General features: G+C 39.7%; 1 protein-coding gene across 1 annotated transcript; it reads right to left on the bottom strand.

Moving 5' to 3' along the window:
- Nucleotides 1–11,789: 11,789 nt before the first annotated feature.
- LOC147900795 (uncharacterized) lies at nucleotides 11,790–19,611 on the bottom strand. Its single transcript, XM_087376326.1, has 4 exons — nucleotides 18,416–19,611; nucleotides 13,847–13,925; nucleotides 12,960–13,114; nucleotides 11,790–12,803 (listed from the first exon to the last, which is right to left on the bottom strand). Exons 1-4 carry the CDS (start codon nucleotides 18,674–18,676, stop codon nucleotides 12,351–12,353), a joined length of 948 nt encoding a protein of 315 aa, XP_087232452.1. The 5' UTR covers nucleotides 18,677–19,611; the 3' UTR covers nucleotides 11,790–12,350.
- Between the last annotated feature and the right edge of the window lie 1,872 nt (nucleotides 19,612–21,483).

The following is a 21,483-nucleotide window of genomic DNA, read 5'->3' as shown; positions in this document are numbered from 1 at the left end:
TGTACTTTTATAATTATTTGAAATTTCATTATATTGAACATGTCATCATCTTTTTTTAAATTTATTAAATATCTCATTTTTCTTTAATGTCTCATGATATTTTAAATATATCGCACGCTTACTCGTGGAATTTAATAATTCCTTTTAATCATATTAAGTTTCTCACAATGCTCTTTATTAAAGTTCATTATAAAGAACTTTTACTTTTGATCTCTATAAGATGTTACATTTAATTTACAATTTTAATTTTGCTTTAGAAAATTTACGTAATTAGCTTAATTTAAGATATTTTTTTGTTTTGATTTGTTATATTTACAAGTACTTATAAAAATGAATTTAGAGAGCACACCGGTCCAAAAATTAATAAAATAGATGTCTAAGAAGATGTGTTATGCAGCATGAGATCATGCTTATCATTAGAGAAGTTCCTAAAAGTGTAGTAGGTGCACACTTTGCTAGTGAGGCAATGCAAGAAATCCTCTTGGCATAATATTGGTGGCCAACAATTTGAGAAGATGCCATGACTATGTAAAAAAGTGTGATCTATGTCAAAGGACAATTAAACCCCTTGACAATGGAAAGAGGTGTGATGTATGCTAAAGGACAATTAAACCCCAACACAAGGATTAAACCTCTTGAAAAAATTCTACTATTCAAAAAGCTAGGGGAATGATTTTGGGGCCCATACATCCAATTGCTAAAATAACACAAGCCCGCTGCATTATTATGGCCATAGATTACTTCACAAAGTGGGCTAAAGAAAAAGAAATGAGAAAAGTAGATGCTAGAAGCACAACAAAACTTATGCAATTACATAGTATGGACACCCCATGTTGTTGTGCTTTTGTATGAGAATGCGATAACACTATTCATAAACATTGTATCAAATAGAGGTACACACGTCATCAATGAAGTAATCAAATAAATTTTTTTTGGCTTAAATATGGTTATCGATAGAAGAAGCACATCTTACTATACTCAAGATAACAGACAAGCTAAGTCTACCAATAAAATACTCTACAATTTCCTAGCATAAATAGTTGAACCAAGTGTGCTGATTGAGAAAAAAAACTAAATCTATCCTTATGGGCATATTGGACCACACTCAAGGCTCGTGTAGAATTTATGCCTTTTCAATTGGTGTATAAATTTGAAGCAATGGTCATATACCAAGCCTTTGCATAGTAGTACAAAATGCCCAGGAGATCATCACTCCCTCCATGAAAGCATGTACCAACTACAAAAGTATAAAAAGATAAGGTTAATGCCATAACATGCATGTACCATCTAGAGAAGCATAAAAAGATAAGGTTAATGTCCTAACATGCTATAAGAGAAGAAAAACTAGGAAGGAAGGCATGCTTTACTAGAAACCTTAAGGATAAAGAAATGAATAAACATGACCTAGAGATATAGACTCCGAACAAAATAGAATAAGGGGGAGTTTTTTATCTTCCTCTTCCTCTTATCCCTCGTCTTCTTCCTTCGTGCTCCCACTCCTAGCTGGTATGAACTCCATGGCCTAGACTAGGGGGTTAGATTCTATTTTGAGTTGCCATCAAGCTGAACTTACTCAGGAAGAACTTTAGGAGCTCCCCTCATATAGCCATTTCCTACCTTCAGACGAAGTTCTGCCAGGCTACTACTTCAGATTGGTTTTTTCATAGACAAAGAATCAAGCATAACTTTTTGAGGTTTGCTCAAATCACGTCAAAGTAAAAAGAGATTTTGTTCCTTAAAAGATACAATACATGTTTTCCTTCTAGGTCGAGCTCAGATTCTTTTTTTTTTGTATGATATCAGCATAGCAAGTAAGGGGGGTCCTAGTAGTCTGTCATTTTTTCAATGAGTATAAAAAAACAGAAAAGCAACCTTCCTATGCTACAACAGTAGCATTATCTCTTCCCAATACTAAGCAGAATGAGGTCATCCTACTTCTCCAATAGCATGTTATCCTTCTCAATATGGAGAATAGTGAGCTAAAAGACAGGTTTCAAAAGCTAGAAGAGAGAATAAAAACTGCTGAGCTCAAACTCAATAATCCAATCCCTAATGTAGTTTTAGATGAGGAGCTAGTCTCTACTAGGTACACAGGTTCAGAACAAAGTAAAGGAGCAAGCTAAAGGGTAGCTCAACTCAAAGAAAATAAGGATTGGAGGACTCCTAGACAATTGGAATGTAGCAGAAGATAGTGGGAGTGATACCTTTTAATAACTCAACAAAGCTCTACCAAGAATTGAGTGGGGAGATGTAGAATTCAACATTGGACAGGAAGGATCTCATGCAATTCTCACTTTTGGAACAAGAGAAAAGAACATAGATTCTTAGACACTCTAGCAAGTTGAAAGGAGTTTCAGTGTGGATTGCAGAGGAGCTCACAAAAACTCAGCTAAAGTATAAAGCCTCGAGCTTGCAAAGGTGAAGGTGGCAAGAAAGGAAGGCAAATGGGATGTCTACCGAGATGGTGAGGCATTGATCAAAGACTTCAAAACAAAATCAATAGACCTTGAGCCTATAACTGATGTATGATCTTCATTTGCTTTCCCTTTTTCTATTTTGGTTTCTCATATGTACTGGTGAAACTAGTTGTAATTGGAACTTTATGTGGTTATTTATCTCTTGACACATAATATTAAAAAATACTTCTTTTTTTCCAAAAAGAAAAAATAAACATGACGTAGAAAGCCACTTGATGGTCATGTTGCAACAACATATAGTATAGTTGCTTGCATCAAATGGATTTTAAATACCATGTTACAATCTGATAAACTAAGTGTTAGATTATTTTTAGTGCAAGATTTGAGAATGTCAACACTTGTTGTTGATTCTTAGTCCACATAAAAGGCATATCCTTCTTTATAGGACACAAAGAGGTAAGAAAATTCATGCATAATGGTGAACACATGTCCTATCATAAGTAGTCGACAAGCCAAGAAAACTTCTTATATCATCGATATTAGTTGTAGCCTCATTGTAGCTTGCCAATCAAGAATGTCCTTAATCATGTATTCATTAAACCCAAGTACTTTGAGGAGTCATAAGAAATCCACACTTCTATAATTAATGTGGAATTGATATGTGGAGGGCAATGCAAATACTTTTATTGGTAGCTCCTTAGCTCATGATTGTTAGTTGGAGATTACTAATCAAGAAACAATGTATTAATCAATTCTTTCTTCATTAAACAAGATGATGAAACCCAAATACTTCATGGAGGTAATGAGAAAACAACACTTGTGAAATAATGGTTTGAGAGCTAGAGCTATGCATACACTTTGTTCAAATGTTGGAGGTGATATTCTTGGATTTTGGAATAGTTGAGGATGTCATAAAGTTTGACAATCACAAACTTGATCAAAGAAGTTATGAAAACATCATTCATAGTCCTCCTAAAAATTGTAGGATCTCAGCAACCTACACAATCCGAAACTTGTCCATTCAACCAAATAAGTCCTAAAATCACCGTTCACATTCCTCATGAAATTTGCAAGACCATTAGTAGGGCCAAATCTTCAGTGCTATCTTCTTCTTTGATTGTGGTTTGATTATACCTAGATTTTAGATCTATCTTTAAGAAGATGATAGCACCTTATAATTGATCTAAGATATCTTAAACTTAGTAAAGGAATCTTGACTGATCATGTTGAGTGCTCTACGTCATTGTAGAGCCTATCGGACTTCTTCATCTTGGGCACCATCATAATTGGGGATGCACAAGGACATGAGGAATGATTAATTTAGCCTAATGAGATAAACCCTTCCATTTGTCTTTTGATCTCTTAATTCTCTAAAGAGATATACTCATAGATGTGTCTATGAGAAAGACATGATCTTGACATGACATCAATGGCATGTTCAATGGTTCTATGAGGGGGGGTCCTATATGTATTTTTGGAGAAAACTTTTTGAATCTGGGAGGGCAGAGGAGGAGTTCCTTTGAGAAATATTATGGAGAAACAACTTGCCCTCTTTAAGAGCTTCAGACATTGAGAAGCTAAAATAAGAAAGTTGTTCATAAAACATACTACAAGCTGCAAGGAGTATTTATACCCATCGTTGACTAGCTCATGGTAATTCTCTTTCATTATTACAAATGGTTGATCTATCATAGGGATAGGGGTTTGCCTAGAAGCAAGTCTCCATAATCCATTTCAACCATACCAAACAAAGCTTTATCTTAAAACATTGAGATAGCATCACTTACAGAACATGCTTGTTCATCTCCATTGTTGCAGCCCCAGGGGGTCACTACGAAAAATGTAAGATAGCATGTGTGATCAATGAAAGGGGTTTTATATTTTTATGGAGTTACTAGAAAATATAGATACATAAGGGTTTTTTAATTCAAAAAAATAAAATTTCCATACTTTAATCATCTCAAAATTTATAGAAGGGTTGTATATAGGTTATTAAAATCCATAGGGGGAGGGGGGGGGGTAATACCTCTTGATCGCATGTGCTATATTAGGTTTCTACATAGTTGCCCCCCCAGGGTTGCACCCTTTGGCATCAATCTCTATACAATGAGGATCATATTGTATTGGAAATACTTCAAGATCAAGCTCTTTTGACTCTCATTGTCAAAGATACCCACCAAGATGGTGCTCACTAATGTGCTTGACTTTTCCTATTGTGATGACTGAATAATGCTTCTCTTGAATCCAAAGAAAGAACAATTGGAGGAGAATATTAATATTAAAATCTCTTGTCATCAATTGGAGCACAGTATTGACTTGTTCTTGAGCTAGAACAGCTTATTTAGTTGCATATGTGCATGATAATGATGCTTTGCCTTACATCCCCTCTTGAAATGTCTTGGCCTATTGCAATGATTGCACAACTTTTCTCCCCATTATTTATCATGCTTCTCAAAGGGGTAACCACGTCTTAGAGTGACCTCCATCTTGAGAAGAGCTTGTTAGTATCTTGTCTTATTTTTTCAAATCAACTACTTCCAAATCTCTTGAGAGAGAACAATCACTTCTTGCTAAATGCAGGAAGGAAACCCCACATACTTGATGATGATTCTCTCCTTAGAGTCTTCCATCTTTGTCGTTGAAAAGAAATTTGTGAAATCCTGCATGTATTGTAGAACTGAGCTACCTACCCTCTTTTCAAAAAACTACCATTGGTGGAGAGACTTTCATTTGTATCTGGAAGGTACAAACTTCTTCTTCTAGCTTCAACTTGCCTTCCATGTGTTGATAGGAGGCTCTTTGTACATGGTCCCACATCGGTTGGTTTCCTTGGTGAGCTTAATGGAAGCAATTTATAATTTGTTTGGCTCACTAAAAATATTGAGACTTGAAGTAGAGGGAGAGCTTATTCTCCCATTGCTTTAATTCAAATGCAATGAGGTCCAAGGCTATATCAACTTTGAATCACTTGTTGAAGTATGGGTCCTTGGGTTGTTCAATCATCCATGTACATATGGTGTTACATATGTTGATCTATTGTTTACATGGGTAGATGGATAGGAGGATAAAGGACTCTAGAAGTGATCCTAAGTCCCTGTATGAATAGTCCTTATGGACTTAGGGAAATCCATTTAGGGTTCAGTATATATTGTATTATGCTCATCTTTTTGGTAAGATAGAGAGTGTACATTTTGTATAGCCAACTATGTGTATTCTCTCATCCTATTTTTTGTGTGCATTGAGACCTGGACTGTGTGTCCTCTTTCACATGGTATCAGAATACTTAGTTCTTACCTGGTACATGAGAGTTTCTGATTGTGTGTTAAAGTGTTAATTGTGTGTCAAAGTGTCAATTTCTCAAAATTTGAGTGCCACTATGTAGAGGGTGGAGTGTGTCTCCTAGGAATGTGTTTCCTTGCCCCCATTGTCTCAGATTCAAAATTCCTAAGTGAGATTCCTTCAGGATTGCTATACAAGTGTTTTTTGGGTGTGTTTGCAAAGGTTTCCTAAGTGACGGTGTGTGTAGATGGTTGAGAAGGTAGAAGAAAGTGGTGACCTTTGGAGTAAAACATGCTCTCAGAAAGCAGAGAAACATGCTATCTTGATTTGTGATAGAGACTAATTACACAATCACCAGTACCAACACCTCCTTTGACAGAATACTTCAGGTGCAACATAGAAACTATACAATGCCTATAGCCAGCTCAAGAACAATTCCAAACCAAGCAAGGAACTTAGTAGGTGACTCAAACAGCAAGCTCCATTCGATGTTCAAAGCAATCAATGATTGTAGTATACAATAGACACAAATGACATCAGAAAGCAAGCTCGCAACATAGAACAACGATGATGCACCTACAACAGCCATTTGACACGATAAGCTAGCAACAATAAGCATCATCAAGCAGCAAAGACAAAAGCAAGACGTCCCATCTTGATAGCCTGGCCGACAGATGAGAAAATCAACTTGTAGAGGCTTGAAGGAAGAGAAATGCCATGCTGTGTTGAAGAGAATACAACCACATTGTAGACCACCCAAACCTCTCCTTTCAACAAAATATACACAGAAATGTTTATACGAATAAGGAATAAAATGTGTTCTCTCATTAACCACCTAGAACGACTTTCTACGTGAGGCAAATCTATTCAGTAAATAGAGTAGTGATAAAGCATGTGTGGGTCTTTAAAAGCAAGCAGAGCTTCTCCCAGCTACATTACATCTTCTTCCACTCCTATTTGACCGCTTTATTGATGCACGGGTACTAATCGAAATCAATTCCTTCAGATACTCATCCCACCCAATAGAGATCTCGTGTAATTCAAATAAGACTTAACTTCTCGATTTGTCACTTCCCCCAACCTACAAAGAGCATCCTATGAAGAAAAGATCGTGATTGTAAGGTAAGATTCACCAAGGAGGAAAAAAAGAAAGTGCAAAAACAAAATGAGTTTCTATATTCGTACAGAAGAAGTGCCACAAGATACCAAAAGAGATTGCCATGTGTCAATCTACATGACAGGATAGAGTAAAGGGTCACCACACACAGATCTGGTTAGAAACCTGCCACATGGTAACCCATCCATAATTGCCACATCATCAAGGCCACTACCACATCAATAGCCACATGTCATCTGCCACGCATGCAATGATATCTTAGCAGGCCATGTAAGCACGCAATGTTACACATGCATAGTTTTCACACATCATGTGAACACACAATAGTGCCACATCATCAACTGGATCATCAAAAACTTCTGCAAACCATAACTTTCTTGCCATGAATAATTTTCCTATGATCCACAAAGGAGAAATGAATGTCTTTTGAGCTCTACGGCTCTATGTTCTTGTCAATTCAAAACCATTGTATACAAGTAAACACTATCGATATTGAAAGAAATCAATTGGTAAGACCTTTGCAACAAATGACAAAGTAAAGCATGAATGCACAAATCGCTATTGTAAGCATGCCAAAATCACAAGTGCATGAGATGACCATAGTATAGAACATGGCATCCACACATAAAGCATTAAAGGCACATGAAGAACAAAGCATCATGTAGCACGCTATATCAAACAATGAGCATAACAACCTTACAAGCTTTAGCGCATGTTTTGTAAAGGTCAGCAAATGAAGAGACCTTAGTTTCAGTTATCAAACTTGACCACCTAAGAGTAGCTATGTAAGAACACAGGGGGCTCAGGAGGTATTTATCATGTTATAATACCACACTTGACCACCTTAAGTAGCAAGTATTCACTAAGGGGAGGTGATGGACTTTTGTAAACTCACATCTGACCACCTTATAGTAGCCAATACATCATGGCACAAGGGGAGGTTTTGAGAGATATGGTGCCATGTGCACATAATTAGAGGCAAAGGTATGAGCTAAGGTATGGCGTTGTGTGTGAATTAAAGTAGCCACCCCAAGAAGGTGGACTACATGAGAAGATGTGGAGCAAGGGCTTCCACTAGGTGAGATGTGGATTAACGGATACCACATGGGTTTACTATCTTAAAGACTCTCTCTATATAAGAAGCCTCTCTTGTATGTTGACAAGTATATTTGAAATAGTTTGATTGTTTGCTACCTTTTGTCTCTCTCATGGTGTTTCCTACGTGCTTTGATCCTCCCTGATCATCTTGACTAGGCTAGGCACAATCGGCATTTTCACACATTCTCATTGAAGTGCTTGATAATAAGCTACTATATAAAGAGCTCTTGTCCATAGGATTCCACTAACAGGTGGACAATAGAAGAGTGTTGGCTGAGTTGCATAGTGGAAGAAGGCGAGCCATGTAGAAAGACCTTGAGAGCTTTAAAAATAGTGGCAACTGACACAACTAACTCGAGTAGCCACATGAACGGAACCTTCATAGACAACTCAAACTGGATGAATTTCACAGCTTTGATGAATGAAGAGTAGCACACGAGTAGACTGGAGGACCTTGCAACTAGACCAAGAGGCCATGCAAACTAAGAGAGGATGGCCTTAAAACCGAAAAGAGCAACCTAGAGAACTCAAAGAAGCCAAACCGAAATGGTGAGTAGAGAAGTAGGTTACAAGGTGAACGTAGAAGTGGTTGAAGCTAATCTTGAAGTATCAAAGGAGACAAATGAGAGACAAGGAGCTTGAGTGGCCGAGTAGAGGGAAAGGAGCTACAATGAAGTAGAAGGGTAGTTAAGAAGGAGAAGGTGAAGAAGGCTTAGAGAAGAAGCTTGAAGGAGGGGCAATCACGCAAACTTGCAAACATGAAGAAGGAGAGAAAACGAAGCAACATCTAAATAGTGGAGTAGGAGAGGGAGAAGAGACGGCCATGGTGGCACAATTTGACCTAAGATTTTTGAAACTTAGGGAAATTCCAAAGTGTTCCCCCTATTATCATGTATCCAATTTCCAAATCCCAGACAAATCCTCTTTATATTCAGACACTTCCCCTTTTAATCCCATGTGACATCTTTATATCAATGGTTGAGGCGTTTCTCTACTACATAGGTGATTTTGGATTCGATCCTCCACAGATGCAAATAAGGCAAAAAATTGTACAAGATTATTTTTTGAACCCCAAAGGCCAAAATCTCTCCATGTGAAGTCCCTCCTTTATAACCATCATCAATGATGATTATCTAGAGGCTTTTAGGACCCTATAGTCCTCCATACATTCAAGTCTCGCAAAACCCTCTCAAGCAAAAAATTCAAGGCTCTAGGGAAAATTTTCAAGATCTTCAAATCCAATTTTCTAATCATTTTCAACAATGATTAGATTGATGCTTTGAGAGATCCAAAAATTACAAGCTCTAAGGTGCTTCAAGTTTCTCCAAGTTTTTTTTTTTTTTTAATCCAAGGCTAAAATCTATCGTCTTTGGCATAAAAAACATCAATTTTTGGGGGAGCATAAACTTTGTGCTCAGGACTCTAAATTCAAAGATTTTTGAACTAGATCAAAGAGTGCATCTGCCTCTTTATTGTGCATTTCTCAGTTGGCATTTTTAGTCAAATTTGTGGGTAGTAGAATCAAAAATCAAAGTATAAATGTGCACAAGTGTTTAAGTCATCACCAAGATGACATCAATGGGAAAATTTGTGCGCCAAGCACTCTAGTGTTTCGTGGGAACAACTTCCACATCTACAAATGCCGGATAAAGAATCTATTCATTATTAGGAAGTTGTGGGTGCTTGTTGAAGGAGCACCTCTAGAGTAGAATGCCATAGAAGGATAGAAAGATGCCTATGATAAGATGAATGCAAAAGAAATGGATATTTTTACAATATACATAAATAATACACTGTTTGCCTAAGTGATGCATTTGACAGACACATGTGAGGTGTGGACTACGTTGAAATCCATTTCTTAGGGCAAGACATTGGTCACACGCCTTGATTTTAAGACTGTTGGCAAACCTTCATATGGAAGAAGGTGATGCTGAACAAGATGAAAAGGACAAGTTGACTAAGAATGGCTTTAAAATGGATGATTCCGAGATTGTTGAATGAATACTCCAAAGTTTACGCCTTTCCTATGAGACCCTCAGGGTGGCAGTGATTGCCACAGACACAACTATCAAGTCTAATGAACCAATAAGCCTATTGATTCAAGATGATGATCATGAGAAAAGGATTGACACAAGGAGAAGAACAGCGTATCTACAAGACAAGAGAAGGGGACTGAGGAAGATTAGCTTTGAGGAAGATTAACTTTGATACCAAATGATATGATCTCTCCCCTCCCTGACATCTCTTACACTCAAAATCAGTAGATCTTCACTCAACTCTCAAGAATGAACTCGTAATAACATCTTTACTGCATGAAGAATGAACAGCTACAAGCCAATGACACTAAGGACCGTAGCAAAAGGAGCAATTTACTACAAATGAGCAAGATGTTAACACCAATGAATGAGCAGCTACAATACAATGCCTTGAACTTGAAGGAGGTGGAATAAGCTGTAATAGACTGAGGATGGCCTCAAAGATGCTTGAGTAGCTCTCCCTGACTATTACTGGAAAGTAGAAATTACTAAGAGCTAAATTGCACTTGGTCACAGCCAAGGAAAAGCGCATCTACCAAATTGCTTGATCCTAGGTTGCCTCCATCGGGCCGATTTTTTTCTGACCTTCCTGGTTTGTTGTCAAATTCCCACAGAAACGAAGCCTTTAAGAGGGATGGAACTTCTCCATCAGCCAAGAACTTTTGCAGGTATACCCTTAATGGCCGAAACCCACATGGAAAGGCCTCCAAGTTGCTTTCCTGCATGCATGAGGTTTGTAGCCTTCCTATTAGGGAATATTATTATGCAACGGCCAACACCAAGTAGGTCTAATTCTAGCCTACTTCAATGCCATAATTTATTATGATATAATTTATCCCTTGTTTAATTTAGGCTGCAACGGCCATTGCAACCTAAGGTATATCGCCGCAGGGTTAAGCATGTATCACAGAATTCCTATATGCAAGAACTCAATCTACACCTTAGGTGCCTCGTAATGCAATTAAAAAAAGTGCCTAGGTATTCAAATAGTCACTTCGGGATGGTATGAGTTTATGACTTGTCCAGGGGCTGTGCTATACCTTGTTAGCTATCTTATCCCATATTCTGACAAACCACACATTCCTGTGTGGCTATTAACAAGTCCAAGGGTCATTCCAGTCATTCGCTCCAAAAGTAATTGGCCATTGATGGTATTTTTGCATATTATTTTCATTATTTTGCTCAATTGGTTTGTCAGGCTCCTTGTCAAATATATGAAACATGCTGCAACAAGGGGTCATACGTATCTGCTTCTCTCTTTTCTGGGCTCTTTTTACTTTGTACTTTGTGTACTAAGGTAGTCAGGATACTTGATACAGAGTTGACGGCTCACAAGAGCTTAATCGTGTGACAAAAGGCCCACACTGCTGTGTATATCTCCATACAGACCGTTGGCTAATCCTAGATAACATTGAATCCACTTGCAGAGCTGTGTGCAAAGACCTCATCCAGTGAAAACATCATTATGAACCAGAGATTCAGCTTGGAAGATCATCTAGTCTCTGCAATAGAGACTATTGGACCTTACACTTGGAGGCAAATGTGATCCTCAATGTGACCTTGAATGCAGTCTTGTATGCTCAAAGAGCTGCATTTAGCTAGCAATTGCAATCCTACTCACCATTTGTGACCTACGCACTTGTGAATTTTCTGTCAGATGCTTGTTTATGAAATCTCTATGTCTACCTTCAAAAGATTCAAGAAGTCCAATCTTACAAATTGACATTATTACCAAAAAAAGGTGAGAGAGAGAGAGAAAAAGGGGGGGGAGGGGGCACGAGCGCTGTTCCTTTAAAATAGGAGATGAACCAAATAGGAAAGAACAAAATGTTGTAAAACCTACAGAATCTGTGTGTACATTTGAGCTAGGACAAGGTGCACTCCAGTATTGTACCTCTGCCATGCTGGCCACCGGTGCCAAGCGCACCTAACAACCAGAAATGACAATACCACTAGGAAAAGAATTTCTTATGCATCTCCCTGCTATATTGCATCTTGAAAAGCACAGCACCTAACAACTAGAAACGATAATACCACCAAGGTCCTGAGAAGCACATCACATAACTAGAAATGACAATACCATCAAGAAAAACCTTCTTGTGCATCTCATTTCTATATTACATTAGATGTATTACATCTGAGAAGCACAGCACCTCCCAACTAGACATGACAATACCACACAACAAAAACTTTCTTAAGCATCTTACTGCTATATTACATCCTGAGAAACACCAACCTGAGCTCACACTGCTCAGGTAGGCAAGTCAGGCAGTTCTTTTATATGGCCTATGCCACTAGATTTATCCACCAAGGTTCTATTTGTGTAACACTAACATTATCTGCACAAAAACATATCTTATCGGTGATTCTCTCTGTTGATGGCCACAATTTTCTCTCACCATCTCAAGCAGCATGATCAATCTTTAATGCAGCCTCTACAATAGTGGCAGCTAGAGCTACATCAGCTACAGGGACTTCAGATGCAGTTTCAGATTCCTCCAGAAGATCAGATTCCGATGGTGGAAAATGCCCATTATTCGCACCTTCAGGCTCCTTTTTGAACTCGATTTCAGCTGATATTTCTTCTCTCAAATCCTCATCCAGGCCTGCTATGCTAGCCACTACGGAAAGTTCTTCAATACCAATAGGGGCACTTTCTTCTCCAGGAATATCTGACTCCTCAGAAACCTCAACCAATGAATCTTCACTTGCAAAATCCCATGATTCATCCACAACCAACGGTGAGACATCCTCTACCGTTTCAAAAGATCGGTTAGGACCAGGTTGCCATTCAATCATTTCGTCCTGTCCAACCAGAACAAATTTAAACTCAACCTGCTTGCTAACAGGAACATCCTGCACAAAATTAGAAATCTGATCAGCACTGTGAAGGGAGAGAATGAATGAAAATAAGCCCAGAAATCCACTCAGATAATCAGTTCTACAAGGCCCCATGCAGCTGACTACTTAAAAGAGCTACACAAGTTCAGTTCAGATGAGAAATTCTGTTACCACTTCAACACTCCAGATATGCCCATCTGACCAGTCCATTGGAATTGCTGCTTCAGGATTCCAATTGCCAAATAATGGATCATTGCCAACAACATTAAATCTCTGTCCAAAGTGGCATTCTTTTTGTAGAACAAATTTCACCTTGACAGAAGGACCTGGAATAATAAGAGTAAGAGTGGAAAAAAATGTTTAACATTTTGCTGCTACTGCACAATTCACAAACATGCCAATTAGCAACTATTTCCACATTGTCAGGCCACATACTGGCAATATTTCATGTGCAAAGTATCCCTGAAACTTATTATCAAGTAATGTTGCATCTTCAGCACACTCTACAAAGATGCGCCTGCATATTGTTATTTATTGCAAGGTGTCATCTTAGTGCATGTGGACATAATCGAGCACAGACAACCAGGTTCCACCGTCGCTATTAGCCATGTTTGTATTCAGAATATCATGGCCTTACAAAGACAAGGGCATAATGCAATATTGACCCTTGCCAAGCCTGTGTAGTAAGAAACCCACATTCCTACCACCCATCCTAATGAAAATGTTAAGAGCAAGAAGTGTAAGCTTCTTACGGTCGCAAAAATGGGCTTTTTTAAGAGCCATCAGATTGCAGCACGCTGTACAAACTTATAGCAACAAGGGATACAATATAAAGAATGCGCTTATTTTTTAAGAAAATGAAACAAGTATTTGTAAAAAGCAAGCCATTTGTATAAACACGCCAGTAATACGGCCTCCCAAAAGTACCAGGCCAGTAAAGTGTCTCGGGTCATCATGCATCACAAGCACGTCACCATACACACTATTGCAGAGTTGTTCATTAAAAGACGTGTCATGTACAAAAGAAAACAACAAAAAGCTATTTAATCAGCAACAACCTTCTTCCACAGGGACCTCATCAGTTGTTGTCACGTCCTCTGTTACTGAAAGAACAGGCTCCACAGTTGCAACTCCATCCTGCAAAACACGTGCTCAGGAAACCCTGAAGACAAAATGTACCAGCATAAAATAAATTGTGTGCACGCGCATGCATGTTTAATTGCACTATTAGACAATAGTAGGCTCATAAGGCCCTTGCACACACGTGCTGACTTCCAAAGAACCTGTGACATCTCAGATCGAGTCAGTCAGCCATCAGTCTTCTGCCACAGATCGCCACCTAGTGCGATAACCGCATGTACCTGGTTCACGGTCTACCTTGAGCGCACATGTGTCTGTCTGCACGACCTTTCCCCACTGTGACACCTGATGTTGGGATTTATCTAATCTGTATATGAGAGTAATTGAGATTGCAAAGACTTGTGGGGGAGTTAAGAAAATATTATTTTGGAAAGGAAGGAGAGGTGTGCGAAAACAATTCTTTCTAGCAAGATAAAGTGAGCCATCAGCACCAGTGTGCATATATCTAGATGAATCCAGGAACATGCCCAAACTCATCCTCTAAAAACACAACACATAGTGCAGTTTCAATCTCATGACAGTCGCTCATAAGGTTGAAAACCATAAACTCCTTCACGCATTGCAAGGACTACCATCAGCGCCACTGTGCATAGTTGATATTTGCACCCATCAATTATCTCAAACAGAAAATGGACTTGCATAGCCAAGGGTTACATTGTTTAAGTGGAACATGTAGGCAAGGGATGGAATAGTAATCTAGTGATGCTGGATGGAATACACCAAACAAGGCGACTTCATTTCACAAAGGATCAAGACTCTTATCCAAGATGGTATAGTCATGCATTGAAACTTTAATTGACCATTATGAGGAGTGACCTTCACATTGTCAACAACCACAATGCAAAGCTCACTGCTTACTTTTTGTAGAAAATACCTTTAGCTTTTGGCTCTAAACTTGCCTAGCCTTGCCCTCATTAGTAAGTATTGCAACTCAAATGATTACACAGACTAAGAGCGTGACTAGACAAGATGAAGAGTAGTTCAACAGTTTTAGTTTGTGACTGCCCTGCATACTTCTGTGTTGCTAATACTTCAGAGGTGTAGTCCCATTTAAAACTCCACATTGCCTCCAGGCTAAGTCGTGCTCCACACTTGAAATTGCAATGGAACTCAGGTCACAAGACAAGTTGGCAAGCATGGGACCTCTCTTCCAACTTGAGAACATCACACAAAAGGCAAAGGCGCCCAAAGACATTTCCAGCTAAAGAAGGAGATTATATGCAGTGCAATCTTACGCAGCATAAAACCAATAGGCCCTTCTAGAAGTGGACACAAAAGCTAGCACAATGGGAACTATGGGCCCTCACAGTGATCAAAAGATTTGGTGACTTGATGCACAAATTGAAACTGCTCCTATATAATCCATTCAGGTCTACTTGTTTCGAAAAAATGCAAGGTTCAAAACAAAATTAATCTTTGAATGTCGTCTTACAAATAGTCAAGGCCATCTCACTATGTTTCAGCGAGATCATAGGCCTCAAAGTCTGTCGATAGGGCCCTCAGGAACAGAGCACTGCTACATTATCTCATTACATGGTAAATATTATCAAAGGATCAGGAATCCTAGCAAGCGCAATTACTTGCCATGAACGTCAAACACAATCCCATGTCTAACTTTGGAGCAGTGAACACTTAGTTTGCAAAAGAACCCATTGATTGAATTTAAAAGAAATTTTCATAAGGGCCACAATGGTTGTAAGATGGAGCCACTATAGCTTTACTGTATACCAGGATCCCAATATAAAAAGACTCCTAAGGTATAGATTACTTCTTTTGCAGCCATGGATACTTCATAAACAGGGTTTGCAAGCTAAATTAGGAACATCCATTGTTATAAGTAGTTTCATGTTGTGGGACAAATAAAGCCTAGCAAATAGGGCTACAAGATTTTCTAATATGCAGTTGTTCCCAAGTTCCATATGAAGGAAATGGGGTTCCCTGGTAACAATGCGCACGCACACGAGAGAGAATGAGAGAATGAGAAGGGGGGGTGGGGGGTGGAGAGAGAGAGAGAGAGAGAGAGAGAGAGAGAGAGAACTCGGGTAATTTTAGGGGATTAGTCCTCTAAAAACAGACCCAGATTCCAAATTACTCCTTAAACATAAAACACACAAGTGTCCTCCAACCTGTACTAGTAATGATCCCCAATCAAATACAAATCCCCTCTATTACAATCATCCAAGAAGGCTGATACCCCCCTCTATTTTTTTGTCTTTCAAACAGCCAGCCAAGGTGATTGGCAACCATATAAAGAGTCTTGATTAAATTGTATCTAGAGCTAAAGAAAGCTAGTTTGATAACATCTTCCTCTATGAAGAGAAGTCTCCTCTGGCCTCCCTAATGAAGTGTGTGAATTGAAGCAGCTATTCAAAACCACAAATGATTGAGAATTGTACATTTCTTTGTGTCTAATGTGGGGCTTTTAAGGACACATCTCTCTCTCTCTCTCTCTCTCTCTCTCTCTCTCTCTTCCCCCCCTTTAAAAAAGGAAAAAGGAATTGTGTTTAATATGTCTCAACATCACATACCCATTGCCCAAGTTGGTAAAAACTATTGTGTAGGTTGGGTGTACTTTTGGGTTCATATGCTTCAAAACCTTACTGCTATGGACTTAAAAAAGACTCTCTCTCTCTCTCTCTCTCTTCATACACACACTCACACACATACACATTTTTTTTGGGGGGTGAAATCCATATATTACAAAGAGCAGTCCCCAAAGAGAGGACCTGCTATTACAATATTAAAAGATTTCATTGTAAGACAAGTAAACAGAGTAATCTATATGACGAATAGAGAGGCACTCATAAAGGGATTGCCTGAGCAACATCCGGATATAGTGAAACATGGAAGAAGAAGCTCTCCAAAGACTCTATGGTTTTTGTCTTTCCACAGAGTCTAGAGTCCCCAATATCGCACCCATGTGAAAAAAGGTCCAACTCGGGCCTCTAAGGATGAATGGCGAAGAGCCAAAACAGCTTGCTAAAGCAAGCAGGAAGAATTAAGGCTCGGTGACACTGCTGGAGAAAAAACAAAAGTCATGACTGACAGGACAATGCCAGAAAAGATGGAGTAAAGATTCCCTTGGAGCGAGACATCTGTGACTCTCTCTCTCTCTCTCTCTCTCTCACACACACACACACACACACACACACGTGCACATGCATGCAAACTTTAAAAAGAGAATATCGCATACATGTTTCTCTCCACACCACATTTCCAGTGCCGTCAAATTGGCAAAAGATACTTCTTGGGTTGGATATATGTTTGTGGATGTGATACTCTGTCTATCCTTCAAAACTAGAGTGCTACCTTTGGGCTATGACATGAAAAAAGAATCTCTCTCTCTCTCTCTCTCTCTCTCTCTCAAACACACACACACCGTGTATGTGATTGTGTGCGTGTATTATGTGTGTGTAGAGACAGACAAGTGGCTGTGTGGGGACTCCAGATACATGCATGAACATGCCCAAACTCGTCCTGTAAAAGCAAAACAAGCAGTGCAGCGTTCTTTTCATAGCTCCACACACACTTTCATGACAGAGGGTAGGAATAAAGGAGACTTCCAATATAAAAAAAGTTGCTTTCCTCTGACTTGAGAACCCAGAAATCTCATGAGCATAGAGGTCAGTTTCATAAGTTAGATATTGCGGGAGCTTGCAATATAGACCATGCTACACAAGCATGACGATCCCAGATCATATGCCAATAAAGGCTCAGTTAGACTTGCAAACTTAGATTCAAAAGATAAGCGTGGAATCTTCGTCAGAGTCCATACAAAAGCTTCAAACCAGAAGCGACTGCAAAACCATATAGTATCAAATTTCAACTCAGATTACAATACACACATCACGTGTAATACAAAAATAACTGTGACAGTAACACAACCCTTGAAGGTTGCTAAGCCAAACGACAAACATATTTGCCCAAGCATTCTAGTAAGCTAGGATCTGGACAGAAGTCAGTAGACGAGTCGCTAACAAAGAGGACGAGCGAGGCAGTTACGAGCGAGAACGACTGGAATCAGTCCCGATTATCTTGGACAAAGAGAGGTGCATACAGCCTTTATGCTCAATGGGGGTGAAAAGCCTCCATAGCAAGTGAATTCAACTAGCACAGGCACTTTGTAAGCGAGCGTTGTGTGTTATGCTATTAATATGTCAAACTAATTGGGAAGGATTAGAAATCACAGTAGAAAAGCAATGACGTAGACTGGATGTGAATCTTGTCCGGTGCTGGCACTACTTGCAACTACGACTAACGAATGTGTCACAAGGCAGTGAAGGCACCCTAAATCAACCGATGCTGAAAATCAAAACTACTCATCGAAAGCTCCACGAAGCATAAAGTATCTTTCAACTGACAAAGAGATTCGCAAATCCGGTTGCGATGGGCGCTGAACAAGTAGTTCTACCACAGATTCCAGAGTCAGTGGCGTGGTTTGTACGTGCAGCAAGCAAAACACGAAGAGGGGACGCATAAAAGTCTACCTCGACGGATACGCAGCGGCGCCAGACGGGCTTGATTCGATATCTTGTACTTGAATACACACCGGCAGTGCCGTAACTTCCTAAATTATCCGCCCCAGCACTGCACTTACGATACTCCCCTGCCTTACATATAACCTGTAAATGCTCAAAGTTTACGCCAGCTCTGGTGTAATCTGCAGCACTTGTTCGAAAATGCTGGCCGAAGGAAGGCGCAATGGAGGAAGTGCATTGCGCTCCTGTATGTGCCGAGAGGCCCTGCATAGTGGTGTACGTGGGCGAAGAAAACAGACAAGAGGACTGTGGGATTGTCTTGAAAGATGATGAGCGAGTTCTTGCGAAAAGAGATCGATCTAGGAGCGTTTGATTGAGGGAATACTTGGGTCTGAAGCAAAGAGGGGTTTAAGGAAGGCGAGAACTGTCGCTGACGCGCAAAACCCAGCACGTACAGCGAACAGCTGAAGCCACCTGTCGATAGAGTAGAAGAGGCTGAGCTACTGAGGTGCGTCTGAGGACCAGAAATAGAGGGCAGCAGGTTCTCAATGTGGCTCTCTAATGCTACGCTGCACTGCACTCGAGCAAAGACTACTTTAGGACGATACTATTTGCAGCAGCTGTGGCTTTAATGTTGAGCGTTAGCTTTGGACGGCAATGAGAGCTTGATGAGCGACTGGGGCCATGGCAATTGACTCGTGGGGACTGCTCCCAGAAAGTTTCCAATTTGCCTCCGCTCTCAGGCAGGCCGTGAGCTGGAAAACTCGATCTACGAGGTGAAGATCGCAGAGGGAGAGATGAAAAGCTTCGATTTGAGAGAAGGTGATGATCTGCAGTGGTTAAGGTTCCAGATCTGTTTTGGGGAAGCTGGAGGAACGGTTTCACAGCAAAATATGAGCTGGTTTTTACAGCTGCAGGAAGCTTTGAAGATGGGGATTTACATGAGTGAGGAAGGAGAAGGGTTTAAGAGCAAGAATGTGAGCTGGTTTACAGCTGCAGGAAGCTTGAAGAAGATGGGGATTTACAAAAGGTGAGAAGGGAGAAGGGCTTAAGAGCAAGAATGTGAGCTGGTTTACAGCTGCAGGAAGCTTGAAGGTGGGAATTTGGAGCAGGAGAAGGGTTTAAGAGGTGTACTCTTCTGTTTTACAGCTGCAGGTTCAAGCTTGAAGATGGGATCTAAGAGCTGTATTATGCGGGAAGCTTGAACATGGAGATCTACAAAAAGTGAAGGAGATGGGTTTAAGAGCTGTATTATGTAGAATGAAGACGGGATTAAACAGTTTAAGGATTGGATTTAACAGCAGCAGGAAGCTTGGATGTACAAAACGTGAACAAGAACAGGGGTTTAAGAACTGTATTATGAAGAAAGAAGAAGGGATTAACCAAATGCAGGAGGGTTTTAAGGATTGGGTTGAATCTGCAGATTCTACAAGCTGGGATCTACCAAAAGGTGAAGGGTTTAAGAGCTGCATTATGAAGAATCAAGAAGGGATTAACAAAATGGAGGGTTTAAGGATTGGGTTTAACCATTTGGTTTACCAAGCTTTGTCTTCAAAGTAGAGGAATCAAGAATCATTCCATGGAATCAATTTAGATCCCTCTCATTGATTCTATAGATTCTAAACGTTGCGTTAATATGCCTCAAGACCCCACATTCCCAAGGATTCTTTTTCACAAAAATCTTTGCTCCCTCCCTACAACCGTACATGTTCTTTTCAGTTCTTTATGTGTCACCTTCGAACGAGATTCTTCCTCATCCTCTTTCACTCTCTTCCCCCTCAATTCTTGTCAATTGTCCCCGTTTCACACATACAAGCTAGTTTGATGTGAATGCCTCTTCCGCATGCTTGAAATACATCCATCACTATTAGATTGAATTCAACTTTCCTCTTGAGATGATTGCTCCCATGAGAACACCCCGGCCCCATGCCATTGCTTCCTATTGCATCAAACCCATGCTTACATCCAAACATATTTATCCCCCCACATCTCTCCACGTGCAAGATTGTGACCACCTTGCAATCATGGTTACACCCCACTTATAGTCCCTCATCGACTTGCTTTCCATGACAATGCATAGCCCCATTTAGACTATCAACCTCTACACCAACATTTGACCAACTCCAATCTTACGATGAGCCTAGTTCTCCATAGCTCTAAGGCCCAACTCAAACCCAATGTAACCTTCAACATCCTTAGGCAACGTGTATAGCCAACTTGCATGGCTTAAAAATGGACGAAGATTCCGTTCCATTTCTTTTTTGTCCCCATAAGGAAATATGGCGTCTCCACTAATTACGACCGCTGGCCCTTTGTCAAGAGTATTTGGTTAAGCTAAGCCCATTAAAATTGGTTTAGATCACCTCAATTGTACTTAAGATTCATTTTCCTATTTAATGTTGCCTTTACCATGAGAAGTTAAGGTTTTTAAATGTATGACAATGGGTTCCATTCTATCTTTAATGTTGCCTTTACCATGAGATGTTAAGGTCTTTTAAATGTATGACAACAGGTTCCAATCAACATTTAGTAGCCCATCCCCCTCTTTGACCTCTGTCCTCCTACCTTTTCACTCATCTTCCTCTCCCCATATATATTTTACTTTGATTTTCTTTTTTGTGTCCCAATTTCATGTGGTCTTTCCTTTTTACACATTATTGGAAGAGCTGATTTTATTATCAATTTCTATTACTTTGCACTTTTTAATATGCGAACTTAGTAATTGTGCCAACTCAATCTTTCCTTTTGGGTTCAAAGCTCCTTTCCATGTTGCCTAGTACTCTCTCTCTCTCTCTCTCTACATGCGTGCGTGTGTGTGTGTGTGTGTGTGTGTGTGTGTGTGTGTGTGTGTAATTGCACCCCATTTTGCACACAAGCTCATTGGATGTGACTCCTTTCAACATACATGAAATACATGCACCATTTTTAGATTAACTTCTACTTTCCTTTCCATTCCATTGTGTTCCCAAAGACATGATTGCTCCCTATGGGAACACCCTTGGCCCCATGCCATTGCTTCCTATTGAATCAAACCCATGCTTCCATCCAAACATAGTCATCCCCCCAACTCTCTCCAC

The sequence above is a fragment of the Dipteris shenzhenensis genome, chromosome 6, assembly GCF_047967505.1.
Source record: "Dipteris shenzhenensis isolate YYH24624 ecotype China chromosome 6, Dip_SZ_1.0, whole genome shotgun sequence".
NCBI classification, from domain to species: Eukaryota; Viridiplantae; Streptophyta; class Polypodiopsida; order Gleicheniales; family Dipteridaceae; genus Dipteris; species Dipteris shenzhenensis.
This window is presented reverse-complemented; position numbering and strand designations above follow the sequence as displayed.

Coding starts and splice junctions, on each gene's coding strand:
- LOC147900795 (XM_087376326.1), bottom strand. CDS start 18,676: ATGCAGGGCCTCTCGGCACATACAGGAGCGCAATGCACTTCCTCCATT. Junction 13,926..18,415: donor GCCGCTGCGTATCCGTCGAG/GTAGACTTTTAT, acceptor CGTGTTTTGCAG/GATGGAGTTGCAACTGTGGA. Junction 12,804..12,959: donor ATATCTGGAGTGTTGAAGTG/GTAACAGAATTT, acceptor AATTTTGTGCAG/GATGTTCCTGTTAGCAAGCA.